At 36.5% G+C, this 17,878-nt stretch overlaps 1 protein-coding gene across 2 annotated transcripts in view; it reads left to right on the top strand.

The window, feature by feature from the left end:
- LOC133217044 (DNA repair protein XRCC4-like) overlaps positions 1–17,878 on the top strand; it is a 65,612-nt gene that overhangs the window by 14,384 nt on the left and 33,350 nt on the right. For both annotated transcript variants that reach the window (XM_061362166.1, XM_061362167.1), the window contains exons 2-3: positions 1,477–1,626; positions 7,879–8,066. In XM_061362166.1, the coding sequence (XP_061218150.1) occupies positions 1,488–1,626; positions 7,879–8,066 (327 nt within the window). In that variant the 5' untranslated portion in view covers positions 1,477–1,487. The remainder of the gene's footprint in view (positions 1–1,476; positions 1,627–7,878; positions 8,067–17,878) is intronic.

A 17,878-nucleotide genomic window follows, 5' to 3' on the forward strand; every position in this document is an offset into this window, starting at 1 on the left:
GGTAGTGTTTTAAGTATTTTGTGATGAAAATTTAATGGGTAGTCAGGAATGCTGGAAGTGCCTAGTAACATTTTCTCACCAAATCTCAGCCTGGAGTTTGCAGCAGGCACTTTATGTGACATTCTTCTTACGGTTTAGAAATCTTATTCGTTGGTGCAAAGTGATCTATATTATGGTTTACTTAGCCATCAGAAGCAGTTAATGTGATATTTCATTAACCTTATTGATATCTGTAATGAATGTTTATTATCGACAATGTAGGTGTTGTCCAGCTGTTAATGCAGCTTAAAGCTTGAAAAACAAGTCTTATATTCATGTATTTTTGTGCATTTGTCTGGGGAAGGGAAAGGCATTCAAAATGTCATTGGGCACAGAGCTGAGCAAAGATCAGACACAGTGCAGTCAGCTGCACTTAAAACTGTTCTTCCTAAGACTCCAACTTTTTGGAAGACCAGCGGTCATTAAATCTGTCTGTAGGTTTGGCTCTCAATGTCCATGAACAAAGAAGGAGCTTCCTTCTACTACCACTTGAAGAACAGAGTCCTCTCAAGGCCTAAACTGAGCCTAATCATGATCACTTGTTGCTATGCTTCAGATGGAAAACCTGATAGAGCTTTTAATACCTAGCCTGTCCAAGCATTGTTGTACTCAGTGCATGTAGTTTAAACACCTCACTTACGTTTTCCTACTTTTATCAATGCATGCTATATTTAGGGTGTGAGTGAACATGTAGCCCTTCTTCATTCACTAATAAAATTTTCATTTCTGTTTCTCCATTATTCTGTGGAGCAAATAGCCAAATGCAGTTTCAAAGTTCTTGAGTACCCTGAGGATTCATTGTTTTCAGATTAGAATATGTATAAATGCATAGGATTCTTTAGAAGGTCTAAAGTACAAGTTGCCAAGTTGCTTTGCTACTGAACAAAAAATTTGATGTAATGTCATAAATTTTGGTTTCTGCAGCATTCAGTTTTTAAAGTAAATTATTTAAAAATTAGAAATTGTATGGTAGCTGGCATCCACCACAGCCTCTGCTTTGCAGTGAACCTTAGTAGCATGCTTTCACCTGTCAGTTTCCCAGATTAAATTGATTTTTCCATTCTATTCCATGTGCTGTATGTTGTGTGATAGAGAACTGTAAATGGAAAACACAGGTGTGGGGAAGTGTTTGTGTATTGTAATTTTCTCTTCCTCATCTTCCTGACTCTTAGTTTACTAATTTGGGACTATTCAAATACATTTGTTTATTGTCACTGTTCTTTTAAACCTTACCTATTGTAATCCAATTTTCTGTTTGGAAACCTTAATTCTCTGAAAATCTGAATTTGTGGAGGAAAGTAAAATGACATTTTAAGTACGCTTATATTTGTGGATTTTTTTTTATTTTTTTTTTCCTAAGCTGGTTATGTAAAACTGCTAAGGACCTCTGGAAAATAAGCCATTGGCTATAAAAGGATTATCTTACTTCCCAAACAGGTATCTGGACAATGGAGAAGACTTTGAACAGAATTCATCCAGTTTCTGATCCAGAAGCAACATATTTTCTACAAGTGTCATGGAAAAAAGATTTAGGTGCTGGCTTTGGTATAACACTAAGTGATGGTCAATGTGCATGGACTGGGGCAGGTAATAATGTAAAGCAAAAAAACCCAAGCCTGTATTAAGCTATTACTGTTCCTTATTATTATTACTGTTCTATATTATTTTTTGTTACATGAATCATTTTCTAGACTGTGAACTACAGCTTGCATCAAAAAATTTTTATGAACATCAGTTCTTCCCGGTGAAAGAGGAGGTGTAGTTCATGATCTTCTGGGCAGTATTCAGAGGTCTTTCAAATTTGGAAAGACTCTATGTCAAACCTAATACTAATTCATTTAGCATATGGATATGCAATGTTTTGTTCTTTCTCAAGAATTTAATGGAGTGCAGTGATATTGGAGTACAACTTACATGTCTTCTCCAGATTCTTGAACAGTTATGCAAGTTGCATTTGCAAACTGTAGTTCAAGAAGCATTTAATTGCATATGGTTTTCAAACAGTTTTGTAAAATCTTAATAATTAAAGGTAGCTGTGTTTGGTACTCAGGTCAATTTTAGAGGAGAAGGGACTAGATTTATTTATTTTTTTTTCCCTGGCACAAGTCAGAAGAAAACCTGAGTAAGAAAATGGATCTTTTAATAGGTGCATACTTCTTTCATTCATGCTTAGGGAAAAGAAGAAAGATTTGTGTGTTCATTTAGAAATGTGTCAAATGCTTGATCAGAAGTCCTTCTCTTAGTGGCAAAAATATTTCAGAGGGAGGAAAGAATAATATATTTCACAGCATATTGTAAGTGAAAACATTTTCCTGACTCTTTTTTTTCTATTTCTGACTCTTCATTTTCTATAAGAATATATGACCATGTAGTTCCTTCCTTCCTTCTTTCTCCCTGCCGAGCAGACATTGTTCCCGCCGCCATGTTCCTATGTAAACCCAGCTTTCAAATAGGCCTTATCCATCTATTTACCTACCTACCTATGCGTCTAAATATCTAACAGAGCTTTGTGTATAGGTATGCGTGTATACAAAATATGTGTGTATATATCCAGCTCCTATGTATAAAAAGAAGCTTAATCATTTATTAACCTTTTGAATACTATGTTTACCTTTTTTTAATTTCAAACCTAGGAAATAAGACTAATTTAAAATATGTCTACCTGTGCATTAAATCTGCTCTTCCATATTCCTTTTGACATTTCAAACACACTGTTTATTAAGAGTTCCTGCACAAGACATACGCATATATTCCCCTGCTGGTTCACTATGGTCTGACATGAAAGGCTTTTCTTTCCTGATTTGACAATAGGATAGTCAAACTATATATTTTCAAAGTAACAAAAGGGATGTTAACATTGATAAATGCTTAAGTAATTGAGCATGCTAGTTTTTCCGTTTAAAGGCTTTTCTGGTTGTGCTTACATAACTTAAAAATTCCCAGTTTAAAATTCATGGCAAGCTGATTCTTTGAATCTCTTATTTTTCTAAGTAAAAGCTATGTTACTCTAACTGGAAGAGTATAAAAAAAAATACATAAACACAGTTCTTGTTTTGTTAGCTTCCTGCATCTGGCAGAACAGATGATCATTTTCCAAAACAGAGAAACAGTGAAAGCAAGATGACCTCAGTCTATTGAAAGAAAAGAAAGAAACCCACAGCCATTTAGCATGAGCAGAAAGGAGAATACTTCTATTTCTTATGTGATCCATTTCTAAGGAAACCCTATTGAATTTGCAGTCCTTTCAATAATTTCTTTAGGAGTTCAAGTTCTTGTATACTTTTCTAAGTTATTACATCATGTTTGAGACTGCTCAGACTCTAAATTCAAGATCTGGGATGAGCGAAAGTGGTGGTCAGAAAATTCTTGCTATGGGAATTCCCTTTTGAGTTTCTCGTGCTGTGGATTATTTTGTTTGGCAAAACCTACCAGGAAGTGAATGGGAGTTGCTGATGGAGTTGTCTTTTATGGGTTTCGTATATCGAATGTGATGAAAAATGTTAGGAGTCCTATTTAAGGAAGGAGAAAAAAAAAAGTAAATCTTGGGAGGGAGGAGAAGCACACAAATACTCAATATGGTCTAATATATTAAGTTGGTATTGGGTTAAAGAATTACAGGTATGTGGATTTATACATTCCATGTTTTGCTAATGATTGATCAGTTTTGTTAGTTCTATAAAGCAGAGGAACATGCAGCAGGTACAGGCACCACTGGAGAAAAACCCAAGTGCTCTATTACAGCATATGTTAGTACCTTTGGTTTTTTAGCTTTCTTATTTTCATTAAAGATTTATCTCAGTGTTGAAGTAGTTGTTCTAACAAACACTTATTTCAGCAGTTCTTTCCAACTTACTTTGTTCCTCCCCTCTTTGCCTCATTCTGCAGGCAATTCCGTATTTCTGTCTGTACTGCTCTGAGGGACTTGAGTGGATTGCTGATGTACTAGTGGCTTCTTTTCTTTCAACTCTCTCTTGCATCCTGTACAAGAAATAAGCTAGGTAATGAGGAAATCAGTGGTTGTAATTTATAAGGAAGATAGAAATGTTTTGATGGTAAATTTCTTGTGTGCTTTTCTCACTCAATTGTTGCTGGTTTTGGTGGATTGTTAGCTCTGCAAAATAACTGTTCAGCAGCACCGTACCCCCATATTTTCACTGACATGTAGGCTTAGCTTTTTTCCCCTGACAAAAGTTCCATTCTTTACATGAACATTAAAAGTACTGCTTTGAGTTTAAAAAAACCAAGATGCAGGTGGCAATTCTCAAAGTCTTAAGCCTTTCTGGTAACATCCGTTTCATGCTTAAAATAAATTTTAAATATCTTGGAAAATATTTCTGCTACTTCATCTAAGATCACAGAATCCCAGACTGGTTTGGGTTGAAAGCTCATCGAGTTTCAGTCCCCTGCCATAGGCAGGGACCCCTTTCCACTAGATCAGATTGCTCAAAACCCTACCCAGCTTTTAGATGCATTTAGTTATGTTGAAGCTGAGGGTTGAACTACTTGGCTTACAGTGAGGTAGGGAAGAACTGGTAACATGTGCAATGGCAGGTGTAAGTTTAAAGCCTCCTGCTTTGCATTGCTCTTTGTGATGTTACGAAGTGCTGTTCTGAAATAACTGTCAGTCTTAATGTGTGAGGATTAATGCAGAACTGATGTTGACTTATTAGTTGCTTGCTGGTAGGTCTGCTCATGTTTTCAGTGCTGCATGCTGGCTTTGCTCTTGTTCATGCCCCATATGCCAGCTGCAGATAGGTGTGGTGCACAGGGATGGAGGCAGTGATTCAGCATTGCAGCTAAACTGTGGCTTTGCACTCGAAGTGCTGTTTGAACAAGTAGTACTAACTGGCTATATACATCGTACACTGTCTTAGCCTCTTTCTCTTCATCTATTAGGAAGGGGGTTTACATCTTAGGAAAAAAGATGGTTGTGATGTCCATCCAGAGAAAAAAGGATTTTGCTATGCCTTTATTGATTTCTCTGTTTCCTTGTTCCATGTTCCTTTTCATAAACATTTTTCAAACCCTAGCTTAGTGAAGAGGGCTGCTGTTGCCCTTACTTTAGCTCTCCTTAAATTTGTCCTTTTGGGTTGTACGAATAAGTTTGAAAAGTGTAGCATTCTTCAAATGATGATACTGAGATATAAATGTTTTGAATTATTAGCTTATTAGGAGTCTCGGAGTATTTCAGTGCCCCAAAGCTCATCAGTATTAGGCTGCATACAAAAACGTTTATGTACAATTACCTATTGCATCTGCTGAAATGGACAACAGAATAGTTTCCATTTTGTGAGATATGCTTTTACTAAGAACACACATTTGTGAGATGTGCTTTTACTAAGAACAGACATCTTCAGCTTACAAATCTGTAGGGACATACAGTTTAATATGCCACATTTCTCCCTTGCCTCATTATTCCACCCATCTCCATTTTATTTTTCCTTCTCTGCAATATAGGTAATGCAACTTAAAAGGTGAGGATAGAAGCACCTTTTCCAACTTGGGAATACTGATTATGAAGTTGTTTTATTTCTGATTTACTGTAATGCATGTTCCATAGCACTCCTCTATTCTTTTTGACATATAATTACATTTCTGCAGTTTCTGCCATCTGCTGAATGTGTATGGTGTTGCTGATTTTGTAAAATACTATGTGTCATACCTTGTCCTTTTACTTTATGTTAGGTTACTGTGAGTGTGACAGGTTTCCTCTTGTATCTTTGAAAGAAGAGAGCAGAGAATACTAATTTTTAAGTGTTTTCTTAAGAACAATATAGGGAACTTTGTGACAGATTTCAGACTGCCATACACCTGACATTTTGCATCCTTGCGTGACAGAGACTGAGTTGCTGGTATTTATGAGCCTAATTCCATTCTTTTTCCTTGATTTTTACTTTATAACTTCAAAGCGGTTCAGTTCCTTTGCATCCCTTTGCTTTCTGGCTTTCGAAGGACCTAACACATTTGAATCTGCTAGGAAAAAAACCTTTGTGCTAGGGGATAACTAGTGTGATTCTGACCCACTAATTTATCCTTTTAAATGAGCATATCTGCAGGCTGAGATTTTCACGGAAGAGGGTAGCTTCTCTTTGTTTCAACCTTTTGTTTCCTTGAAGTGGTGACATTAGCATGCTCTCTCCTGCCACCTGCATCTTCTTTTTCACTTAGCTGTTCTCCTGTGTCTTATAAACAGAGTAGTAGAATGGGGTGTTCATGACTGATCTGCCTTAGCAGATTTTTTCAGGCATATGGTAATGTAATCACTTAAAGTGACTAGAAAGGTAGTATTTCTTTGTGTGCATAGTTAATGTATTTGTGAATAGATGGCTGAACTTATTACTGTGACCCATTATTAAAAAAAACGAAAACAAAAACAAAAAACAGGGCACAAAACCCCAACCAAAAAAAAAAAAAAAACCACAACAAACCCCTCTCAGTTAAGTGTAAGATTGGTAAAACTTACATGTTTTCTATATTTTGAGTTGTGTAGAGAGGAGGACTACAAAAGTGAATACTTATGAGCAAAGGCATTTATATAGAGAAGAAATACAGGTATTAATAGGTTTTTAAGTGGGGTACCTCTTTTTTTCACTGGGTTTCTGAGTTGGCTTTTGATGTGTGTCTTTTTCTTCTTTTCTTTTTTCTTCCTTTTTTTTTTTTTTTCTCCCCAGGATGTTCTAAGTTAATGTGTTTTTGTATAACTTGCTCTCTCAAATTCTAGAGAGGTCTAAGAGCAGTTAGGGGCAAATGACAATCCAGAGCAGTCTTCCTCGGAAGATTGGCCAGAAGAAAAGGAAACACTTCTGTTAATTAAGTATACAATCTAAAATACTGTATTGGTAAGCTACACATGAAAGCCTGCAGTATGTTGTACACGTCCTATCTTTAATTTAGAGTCTTTGCTTACATCTCTCGGTGCAAGAAAGCTCTGCACTCATTGAGATCGTTAGTCTGATTAACATTTGATCTTTAAAAGTTCTGAGAAAACACTATGTAGAATAAACTAAAAAGGAAGTAAGATAAGCAGGGGCCCAGGAGGTAAAATCAAGAACTGTTTCTTGCTTCTCGTAGTGAAAGATGGTGGGTTTTGGTAAACTGCCATTTCAGTTTGAGATTTAGGAAGAAATAAATGATCAGAAGCAGATGGTAAAGGCTATCATAGCTTTTAACAACAGTATATCTTTATTGGCCTGTTCTGTACTGTATTCAGTCATTCTTCATCTTCAAAGGGATGGAATAAAATTTTCTTCATAGACCTTATGTAGTGCAAACTGGAGACACATCTCTCATTTTGTGGTGTTTGAGTGTGAAGGGTAAAACAAGGGTTCTTGAGTCTCTTGGTGTAGTTTCATTTGTAAATTGACAGCTTGTTTTTTCTTAAGATTGTAAGTTATAAACTAGGAAAACTGGGTGAAGAATGTGTGAGGAGGCAATTTCGTTGTTGTCTTACAGGGTTCAGATTACATGCTTTCAAAGAGACCTCAGAGGGCACAATAAATCATAGTTCAAACATTTCACTTTCTGTTATCAGGTTAGTGTTATTCAGAATAACTTTGGGCAAGTAGAATTGTGGACTGGTAGCAATAAACCGTTTTTAGACAGAAAACGAACAAAACTACACTCTTAGGGAAAAGCAGTATTCCTGCTACCTTTCTATTAGCATCTGGCACATTGTATGTCAAGGAAAGAATAGTCTCCATTAAGATATTAATTTTGTCTATTCCTTACAGTATGTGTCTGTCTGTATGTTCATATAAGTATACATACATGCTCACATGTACATACACATGTATTCACAAATACACATAAAGGTGTTTGTCACATGTCTCTTTCTGATAGTGTCCGAAGCTGAAATTTCTAGGGAGGCTGCTGACATGGAAATGAACAGAGAAAAGTATGTTGAAGAACTGAAGAAAGCATTGATAGCTGGAGAAGAATCAGTTGGCAGATACAACTTTGCTGTTTCAAGGGATGATGAAAATATGGAGTGTCACTTCTCCTATGAAAGAAATCTGAAGGATGGCTCTGTAAGTATAGTTAAATGTTTCAATTTGAATGTTAAACTATGAGAATGACCTTTTTGGTACATTTCTGTATTTTATTAGGTTATTTGAAATTGGCAGACCTGCAATATGTATTTCTGACTGGATATTGTGAGCTCTGCCATGGGCCAACCTAGAAAAAAGTTTGAGGTTTCCTAGTACCAGTATAAGCTGGTACCAATATAACTATTTCTGTGTTACTTTCTTAAATGTGACTGCATAAGAATATTATTTCTCTATGTAAGTTTTGGATTACTGTAGTAATAGGCTGAGGGGGAATGGCTTTAACCTGAAAGAGGGGAGATTGAGATGAGCTTTTAGGCAGAAGTTCCTTCCTGTGAGGGTGGTGAGGGCCTGGCACAGGTTGCCCAGAGAAGCTGTGGCTGCCCCATCCCTGGCAGTGTTCAAGGCCAGGTTGGACGGGGGTTGGAGCAGCCTGATCTAGTGGAAGGTGTCCCTGCCCGTGGGAGGGGGTTGGAACTGGATGAGCTTTGATGTCCCTTCAAACCAAAACCACTCTATAATTTTATGTTTTGGGTATACCTGCACATTGGAGCTGCAGTTCAGTATTAAGATGCTATATTCCATGTAGTATAGCTTTATTCTTAATTCCTAATTTAGGAAGTATGCTTTCCTTTTAAAATTACAAATACCCAAAGCATTTCTGCTGTGCTTGTTTCTTCTTTCTTCTCTCTATATGCACATAAATAAAAAAAAATATTAAAATTTAAGTAAGATTATTTTCAAATGCAAAAACGTACTTTTGAAATGAGCTTTTTTTATTTACCTCAAATCTTTTGGAAGCTAATGCTAAAATTGCTTCCTTCTTGGAATTGCATTAAATTACAGCCGGGTATGTGGTTCCATTTTGGTTTCTTGGCTGCAAAGAAAATGGTCCTTTTAAAGCAAGAAAGAAACCAGTACAATCTTTATTTGTAGATACTTTTGGTTATTTCATGTTGTGATTTGGTGTTAAAGCTTTTCTAGTGAAGAAAGTAATTTAAGGTCATCTTCCTTGTTTGTATTCTTGTTTTTTATTTCTTTCTCCCTCCTTAAAAATCAATGCTCAGCCTTCAGTGTTCTGATTGCTATGCATGCTTTTAGTTTTGGATGTCTAAAGAGTGTTCTTAGAAAAGATGTAATTTCTTGGGTGAAAATATACCTCCCCTTCCCCCCCCAACTAGTGCCTACAAATAAAACTGCCAAAGCCTTTGTCAGAATTACAAATATCTTTCACGTGTATAATAGCATATGTTTCAAACATCTTGCAAATTCTCTGTGAAAGCACTTATTATGTGTATCATTCAGTATTAAATTAGGAAATTCAACTTCCTGGGCTCTGTACATCCAGTGGGCTGAGATTCAGCTAAATGTACATTTACTGCAGAGGAAGCCTACAGAAAGTACCCTGCAACTTAAATGTGACTTAAATTCAGTGTTTTATCTGTTACCAGTACTTACTTTTCTTGCTGACTATTTGTATTTTGTCTTTATGTCTTCGGTTTAATCAGTATGAAAATTTTATCTTTTCATATTTTGGGAACCGTGTGCCTGTGTGCGTGTGTGTGCGCACTGTCGTGAGACAGGTTAGTTTTACCCTACTGATGATGTGTTGTTGCAACAGTAATCCTGCTCAGTACGAGAGGAACCGCAGGTTCAGACCCCTGGTGCGTGCGCTTGGCTGAGGAGCCACTGGCACGAGGCTACCATCTGTGGGCTTGTGACTGAATGCCTCTAAGTCAGAATCCTGCCTAGGCATTTGATGTTGTGCTGTTGTGTCATTGGTCGCTTGAGATTGACCCAGGAGATGACAGTCTTGTTCAGAATGCTTGGGTAAAGCCGTTTCCAAATCTTCGTTAGCGAAGCCAAGTCATCCTCATAGGAGAAGATAAACTCCTATCTTCAAACCTGGGCAGATGGAGCTTGTCTAGCCTTCTATGGTCTTCCATCTAAGAGATGGACACTCTTACAAAACCTATGACCTGAGGACTTTGCTGTCACCGTCCTAGGTAGTTAGGCCGTGGCAGTTAAACCTCAGGTGTAAAGGGTGGGGCCAGTTCCCTGCATGCTGTGCCTCAGCTAAAAAGTCCACTGTGCTGGCTGGAGGGGTTTACTCATCCTTGCAAAGCCCTGTAGCAGCAGGTGAGGGACAAAACGGCAGGTGACAAGGTGCACTGGGAGCTGCAGATCCAACCTTGCATGTGGGTGGCTCAAGACATCGGTCACTCGAGATTGTCCTGGGAGATGACATCCTGAATGCCCAAGGAGCCTTTTTCAACCAGATTTGCCTATCCCACATTGCCCTTAGTCATCATGCTTATAGTAAGCATGGGTAAAGCCTTTCCCAAATCTTCACTCGCAAAGCCAAGCATCAATCAATCAATGTATATGTGTATAAATTGCCACATGGACTCGGTAGGGGTTAGCAGGATGGTGATGGAGATGGGTGAGTGAAGGGAGGGGAGCTTTTGGTTGAACTGTATTGCATTTCTTTTGTTAGATGTGCTACCTGCAGTCAAACTGAGAGAGGTAGTTAATCTTACGTTTTTGTTTAAAAATGCAGGCATAAAGGAAAGGGAACAGTCATTTCCAATTTTGACAGTAGGACACTTAATACTACTTTAAAGTTCCCTACTTCTCGCCTACCCCATTCTATTACTAATAACCATTGTGAAAAAAAGTCCATTAAATTGTTGGGAATAAGTAGAAGATTACTATTCTTAAACCAATGTTTTTATCATCTGATACGTAACAAAAAGAGAGGGTACAGAAAGCTATGCATAAAATGTGCTTGATTGTGTTTGAATGCTGCATCTTTAGCTTAGTCTTAAATAATGCAGTTAACTCTTTAGTTAAAAAAAAAACCAACCCAAAACTTCCAAAATGCATTGTTATCTTTTGTGAGCTATAAAATGGTTATCAATTCATGCAGCTGCCTATTATTGGAATTTTTTTAATCCAATGAGGACACAGTTTCCTAAGAATAAATTTAGTACTCTTGGAAAATCTGTATGCCTTTTGTTAGAGGTATATGAATGCTTGTATACAGAAACTTAATTATATTTGAGCAATTTTAGTGAAACATACCTACAGGATGATGTTAATTGCCAACAGTCATTTATGTCCATCTCGGCCAATAATTTCCAGTGCAGTGCTTTGCCAGTGTTTTCCATCCGGCCTGGATATAACACTAATTTCTATAAAAGATGAAGAGTACAATGTCTACAAAGCAATTTGCCATGTTTCCTCTGAATACATCATAGATTCAGTTGAGTTATGTCCTGCGCCCTTACTTAAAAATTTTATCCATGCAGTCTATAAATAATTACTGGCTGAAAAGTCTGTGAGGTTTAGGTATATGATGGGTATACCCAACCTGGAATGTGGTTGTTAAAAGCATCTTAAGGAATTCACAGTGGTGAATTTTTTGCAGCTTGTGGGACAAGCTGCTTCATGTTCTGTGTCCTTGCTAAGAAAATTCACATTTATTTGTAGATACTATAGTTTACATGAATAATCGTAAATAACATTCTTGATGCATTTGCATTTCACACTTGTCTATAATAGTATGGAATTAGTAATTTTTGTTACTTTAATACACAAAGAGAATGTATCCGAGAAAGCAGAGAAAGAATGTTAAGCTATAATTTTTTTTTTTTTTTTTTTGTATATCACATCCATGTTGGAGAAGTATACTGCTACATCTGTGTATACCACCTTGGGGTATCAGTTGATTCCTGTGGTATTTGAAATAGTTTTTACATTCTTTGGAGCAGCTTGCTAAAGATCTCTTTAACCTAAAATATAGTTATGTGCCAAAATTGTATGGGGCAGTTGTTATGGATTGTACAAAGAAATGGAAAATGCACTGTAGGTAACTATCCTGAATTGGCAGTACAGTACACTAGATGACTTAATAGGTATTCTTCATCCCCAAAACCTGTGAAACTGTGCTCACACATACAGTGTGTTTGCTAAGGAGATTGTATTTTCAGATACAGACACACATATGTTGAAGAGTAGTGGGGTGGAGGATGTAGATTTTGCAGGCTGCCTCATGAGAGCCAGTTTATCATCCCTTATTAGCTGCCACAACTTGGTTGTTCAAAGTTTGTTGTGACTGTTGTAGTCTGGATGGAACATTTGAGAGTGGTTAGTCTGACATATGAGTCCACAATAGCAGTAAAAGCTGACATTGTAAACACGTCCTCATTGAGGTAAACTTACAAACAAGCTGTTGAAGATCAGATTGGTTTTTCTTTCTTATCTGGTAGGGAAGAATAATTATCCCTTGTTTGCTTATGGAAGTAAATAAGTTTAGAAATTAAAAACTTGTCTGTGGCTCCTTAAAATTACTTCCCCCTCGTGGTGCTAATTAAGGCTGAATTCATACCTGTTAGCGAAAGCCCTATTTTGAAGGCAAAGGAGAGAGACCCTACAACAGCTTAGGGGAGAGTAGGAAGACAGGCTGCATCCAGATGTGAAATCCCTTTGGATATTTTTATGTAATTTTTACCTTCAGTGTAAGTAAAGATCAGATGAGTCATTCACATCATCTGTCTAACAGTCATTCAGAAGACTACAATTTACAACCTAATTCACCTGTTTAGCTGATAAAGAGATAGGTTCCTTCCCTGAACTGATGTCTACTACCAAAGCTAGATGCTTAAAGGTAAATGTTTGCAACTACTCCAGGAGTATTCTTTATATTCTTTATACTGTTTTTTATGTAATGAATGACTTCACTTAAGGTACTGATCATTTATTTATTTATTTATTTTTAACAAATGGAAAACTTCCCCAAGTCACAAATAATTAATATCTGGTTTAGAAGAGATATCTATGTGACATATTTCTTTTGCAGTGTCATAGTGGCATGGGATTTTGAAAGTGTCAGAATTATAATCGTAATCTAATTTAAATCCATGCAGATTTAGGACTTTCTCACTTGCCTATGTGAAATGGTGATCAAAAAAAGATAAAATGCTATGTGAGTTTTATAAATGCTTGTTCTAGCTGCATCTCAGCCTGATGTAACTGAGCCTAAAAAATTATACTTAAAAAAATTCTGATATATTTTATGATTTATCTTCCTTATGACAGGTGGCTCTGCCATGGGGTGTTCAGCACTCTGCCCTCAGGAGTTGTTTTTAGGGAGGTAAGGGCAAAGTAATCTGTTAAGAGTCACATTAAAATAACAATGGGCTTGGTATACAGTGGGACTTGTGTGTCAGGCCAGCTGCAGTACAAAATGGGCCACACACACAGAGATCTCAGCGAGGGGCCATTGAGCCTTCGCCAACTAAACTGCTGCCACCTAAACAAACACCATCACAGAGTCAGTGATTTAGCGCTTGATCTAAGTAGGTGACCACTTGGAAGTAAATCTTTCTAAGTACTTTAGCGAGTCTCTCCACATATAATAAATAGTGGAAATCCGGCAAGAGGTTGTTTTGTGGTTTTGGTTTTGTTTTTTTTTTTCCTCTGGCAATTTCATTGATTAAACAATCTTTGATAGACAATTATTTGAGTGCTAAAAGGCTAACAGTATTCTTTTATACAGTAACGTGACAGTCTTTTTTTTTTTTCTTGTTCTTTGTGTAAATTTGTAAGCAGAGGGAGGATATGAGCTCAAGTAGTTCCACCTTAGATACAGTACTGATGCTAATTAGGCTGATGGAAGAGATACTGTTATTTGTCTCTGCCATTTCCTGTGTCTGCTTTTCCTTGGTCGGTTGCGAGTTCAGTGTGAGTTTACAAGTTAAAGTAGTTGGAGAATTCCATAATCGAAACTTTTCACAGCATACTGAATGAGGTAAAATCGGTCGAGCGCTTTTATGCTGTCCAAGTTGTCTTGGTTCAAGGTTTGTATAGCTACTTTGCTCCAAACCACCGAGGATATATTGTTTGGATAACAAAGGTCACTGAGAGTTCAGGTTGTTTCCCAGGCAGTTTGACTAACTGCTTAACTGAAAAGACAGGAGGATGAAATGATTAATTTGTACGTCAGTGTAAAAGCAATGTTTCTTTATCATTTATATCATGTACTTCGGGGTTTAAGAGTGTGCCTTTGAATGAGTTTCTTGGAAGCCTGGTTTAGACATAGCTTACTATGTGCCTTATATAATAAAAACATTAGGTGTTATTTTTTTGTATTATCTCAGAGTTCTAAGTATTACATGATTTTCCACATTTTGCCTGGCATGTACTTTTAGGAACTCTTCAGGTCTTGTGTGTTCACTTTAAATGCAGTGGATCGCTTCTGTAGCCTTGAGGTAAGAAAAGTTGTTTGGGTAGGTTTGTTTTTTTTTCCCCCAAATATTAATATGTATACAATATTTGACAAAAGTCCTGGAGAACTAAGTTATTCTGTTTTTTCTTGTTTGTTTTTAGTAAGCTATTTGATTGCCGCTTCTGGTAAGCAATGGTTTGGGAAATGTTGGGAAGTGCATTTAAAACACTGATAGTATATACCTCTAAAAATGAAGGATTATTGAAAAAGGAAGGCTCAAACACTGCAATGAAATATTACCTGTTAGTATTTGTGGATTTCACCACAACTATCCAACTAAATAAAAATCACAGTTTAACTGGTTTAAGGCTTGTTGTAAATGATGCTGTAAAAGGCATTTTCTTATTTCATGAGTGCAAGGATCATCTAATTATATTAAAAAAAGCCTGTAAAATCTCTCTAAAACAACAAAATAACAGAGATTCATTTGGTTTATACAAGAAAAAAATTAAGTTGTACCTTCTGATGTTCCTGTGTTGTTTCCCCTTCTACCCTCTCAGTTCCTTCATACTGGCACACCTACTGTGCATTTCAAATATCTGCGTACACAACAAGTCTTACTTTTACTTGTACAGCTGAGTACAAAATGCTTTAATTCTAGGAGGAAAATATACAACTCATGGAATATTGACAAGTCTTAGTTTCCCAAGAAAAACATAGAGGACAATAGATGCTCTAGAAAAGAAATTAGTGTGTATGTGGCTCTTGAAACTTTACTACAGGACTCTAGCACCTGTGAGGATGAACAACAGTCAGAGCCTGAAGAACAACAGGAATTTCACCTATGTTTCACCTCAGAAACGCTTTTACAGCTCCTCAGGAAGCATTCATATTTATACCCCCAAAGGTGCAGGAAAACCCTTAAACATAAGGTTGATAATATTCTGTTAGATTTTGCATTCGCTTAAGATAGCATCTTTACCAGTATAAAATACTGAATGGGTATGTTTTAACCCTTAAGCTAAAAGCTTCCAGCTAATTTTGACACACACACTAGTTTTGCTACAGTTAACCATACTGAAATTGTCTTGAAATGTAAGAAAGAGCAAATTTGAAATGTTCATCTTTTTTAAAGAACTGGTAAATACAGAAATATCTTTGTGTAATGTCATGCAGAAATAAAGTAGCTGTGCAGTGAGGAAGATGTTGTGCTTCCTGCTCCTTTCTTCCTTTAAATTGCAGAGACATGAAATACATATATCTTTGCTTGTTCACTTATCTTATGAAGTCACTGTATATTAGTAATTCTGACTTAGTTTTCTCTGAACAATGAAAACAAGTTCCTAGTTTGATTGTACAGTAAGCAGAGCAAGTTCAGCTGTTTTCTGATGAAGCAGTGCTATTCTAATTTTGCTGCCTCACTATAAACACTGTAAACTTGTGTGTCTCACCTTAGGGTTTCACAGAATGTTAGTTGTGGCTTCTTACATGTCAAACAGAGGACAAAGCCTACGTCTTTGATTTGAGATTTAGAATTTGAAGCCAAGTTGCACATATACTTGATTTTTTTTTTTTTTGTGAGGGAATATTAATTTAGACTTGTTCTAAAATGTATTAGTATCACTGGAAAAATTCTTTGGAAGTTAGATTCTCAATTTTTCAAATCATGAACATGCTTCTCTTACAGAAATACGTTTCCCAGAGAGGCAGATACAATGTGCAGTTTGAAGAGTGAGTTTCTAGGTAGTGTCATTCTGTGGAAAAGCTCTTCCACAGAAAATTATTTGTCTTGGGGTTTGAAGGTTTTGTTTGTTTGTTTGTTTTCAGCTCAGATGCTCCAGTAAATATCATCTGCCAATTCATTTAAATTTTAGTTTTAATTGCTTTGTTGGATATAAAATGTAACTCGTACTGGCTTGGGATTTTGGGGTTTTCAGAATGCAAATCCCTGTCTTTCTGTATGTGTTCTCTGGCAAATCTAAGTCTTGGGGATTTTTTTTTTTTTTTAAGACTTTGAGGTACAGAATTTTGCTTGGTTCATATAAGCACATTCTCATAGTGCCCCTTGTCTTAACATTGTCTTTTCAGTGCATGATTAATACCTGTAGGTTATTAGTATAATACAAATGTGTAAGCATATGCTATTTTGTGGTAACAGAACCTTGCCAGTGCTCTTCGGGGTTGCAGAGGTAGCACAAAAGTGGATTTTGGAAGCAGTCCAGGTTTTTTACTGCTCATTCAATCTGGATTGTTGCAATATTACATTATTCTAAATCATTTCACATGACTCAAATGGGGGGAAGGGAGATCAGGGAGTGGAAAAAGCTCTCCAACACTGAGAAATCAGTAGGAAAAGAAAAATGATGCCCATGTGTCCTCATCCTCTTCAGTAATAAACTGCATTCTCCAATCCAGGAATCGCTGTTGTGGCTTTTATTAGCAAATATTATCAATTGCATCGAATTCAGATGTGTAAATCTCATCAGATTGTCTTCTACCTGCTATGTGGGACTTCAAAGGGAGCTTCTTTGGTGAGAATATCCTCTGGCTTGCAAAGTGATGCTTTTCAGTTCCTATTAATAAACGGACTTTTTTTTGGCATCTCGACATTCCTGTATTTTCTTGAGAGAAGTTGTTTGTTAATGATTTGCTTAATCGGGTACAAGCTATTAACTGATCAGTGTGGCTTATTAGTGACTTTAGTCTAAACAATTTTGAATTTCTTTTTTCTTACTAGAAAATAGTGCATGTATGGATGAACTATTGGATGATGTGTAATATATTTGCAGTTTAGCTTGAGATAAAATTCTAACTTAGCTAAAATAACTTTTCAGTTATTTTCAGCTGCTGGTTACATTTTATACTAGTTCTGTGCACAATTAGATGGTTGCTATACAACTTGCAAAGCAATAGGAGGTGCATTTTTATGGCTTCATCACAGAACTTGATAAGTGTTTAGTTTCAAGGTTTTTTGGGGTTTGGTTTGTTGGGTTGTTGTTTTTTTTTTTGTTGTTGTTGTTGTTGTTGTTTTCCCTAACAGTTGAAAACAGAAGAATTTACTATCATCTTTTATTTCCCTGGGCTCAAAGGAGTTAAAACGGTGTAGTAATCATTATATTATATATTATAATATCTATTATAATGTGTATTAGAATAAATTGCAACACTGGGGTGAGGCAGCATCTCTGTCCTGTAGCCATGTTGAGCTTGGGCAGGCAATGAGTTATTCAGGAGATGGGCTGACGGGATGGAAATGGGACTGAAAGTCATCAATTTGGAAAGGAGGGGTGAATCTGAATATAGATATCATCAGGATTTAATGTACAAGAAGACAAAGAGAACAGGCTAAACAGGAAGCAAAGATTTTAAAGCTGTCGTGGTAATTGCTTTATTAGAGACAGGAGGAAAAGGAATGCTTAAGGTATTTTGGTTTTAACCTGTGTTGGACAAGCTGATACCTAAAATTGACACCATAATAATTTTCTTTTTTTACCTTTGTTACTAACAGTTTTTATGTCTTGGAGTTGGGAGTTGTTGTATTCCCAGATTTTACCCATCATAATCT

Source organism: Neopsephotus bourkii, unplaced genomic scaffold, assembly GCF_033783945.1.
Source record: "Neopsephotus bourkii isolate Nb327-2 ecotype Australia unplaced genomic scaffold, CSIRO-AGI_Nbou_v1 NB_1089, whole genome shotgun sequence".
Classification (NCBI taxonomy): Eukaryota; Metazoa; Chordata; class Aves; order Psittaciformes; family Psittacidae; genus Neopsephotus; species Neopsephotus bourkii.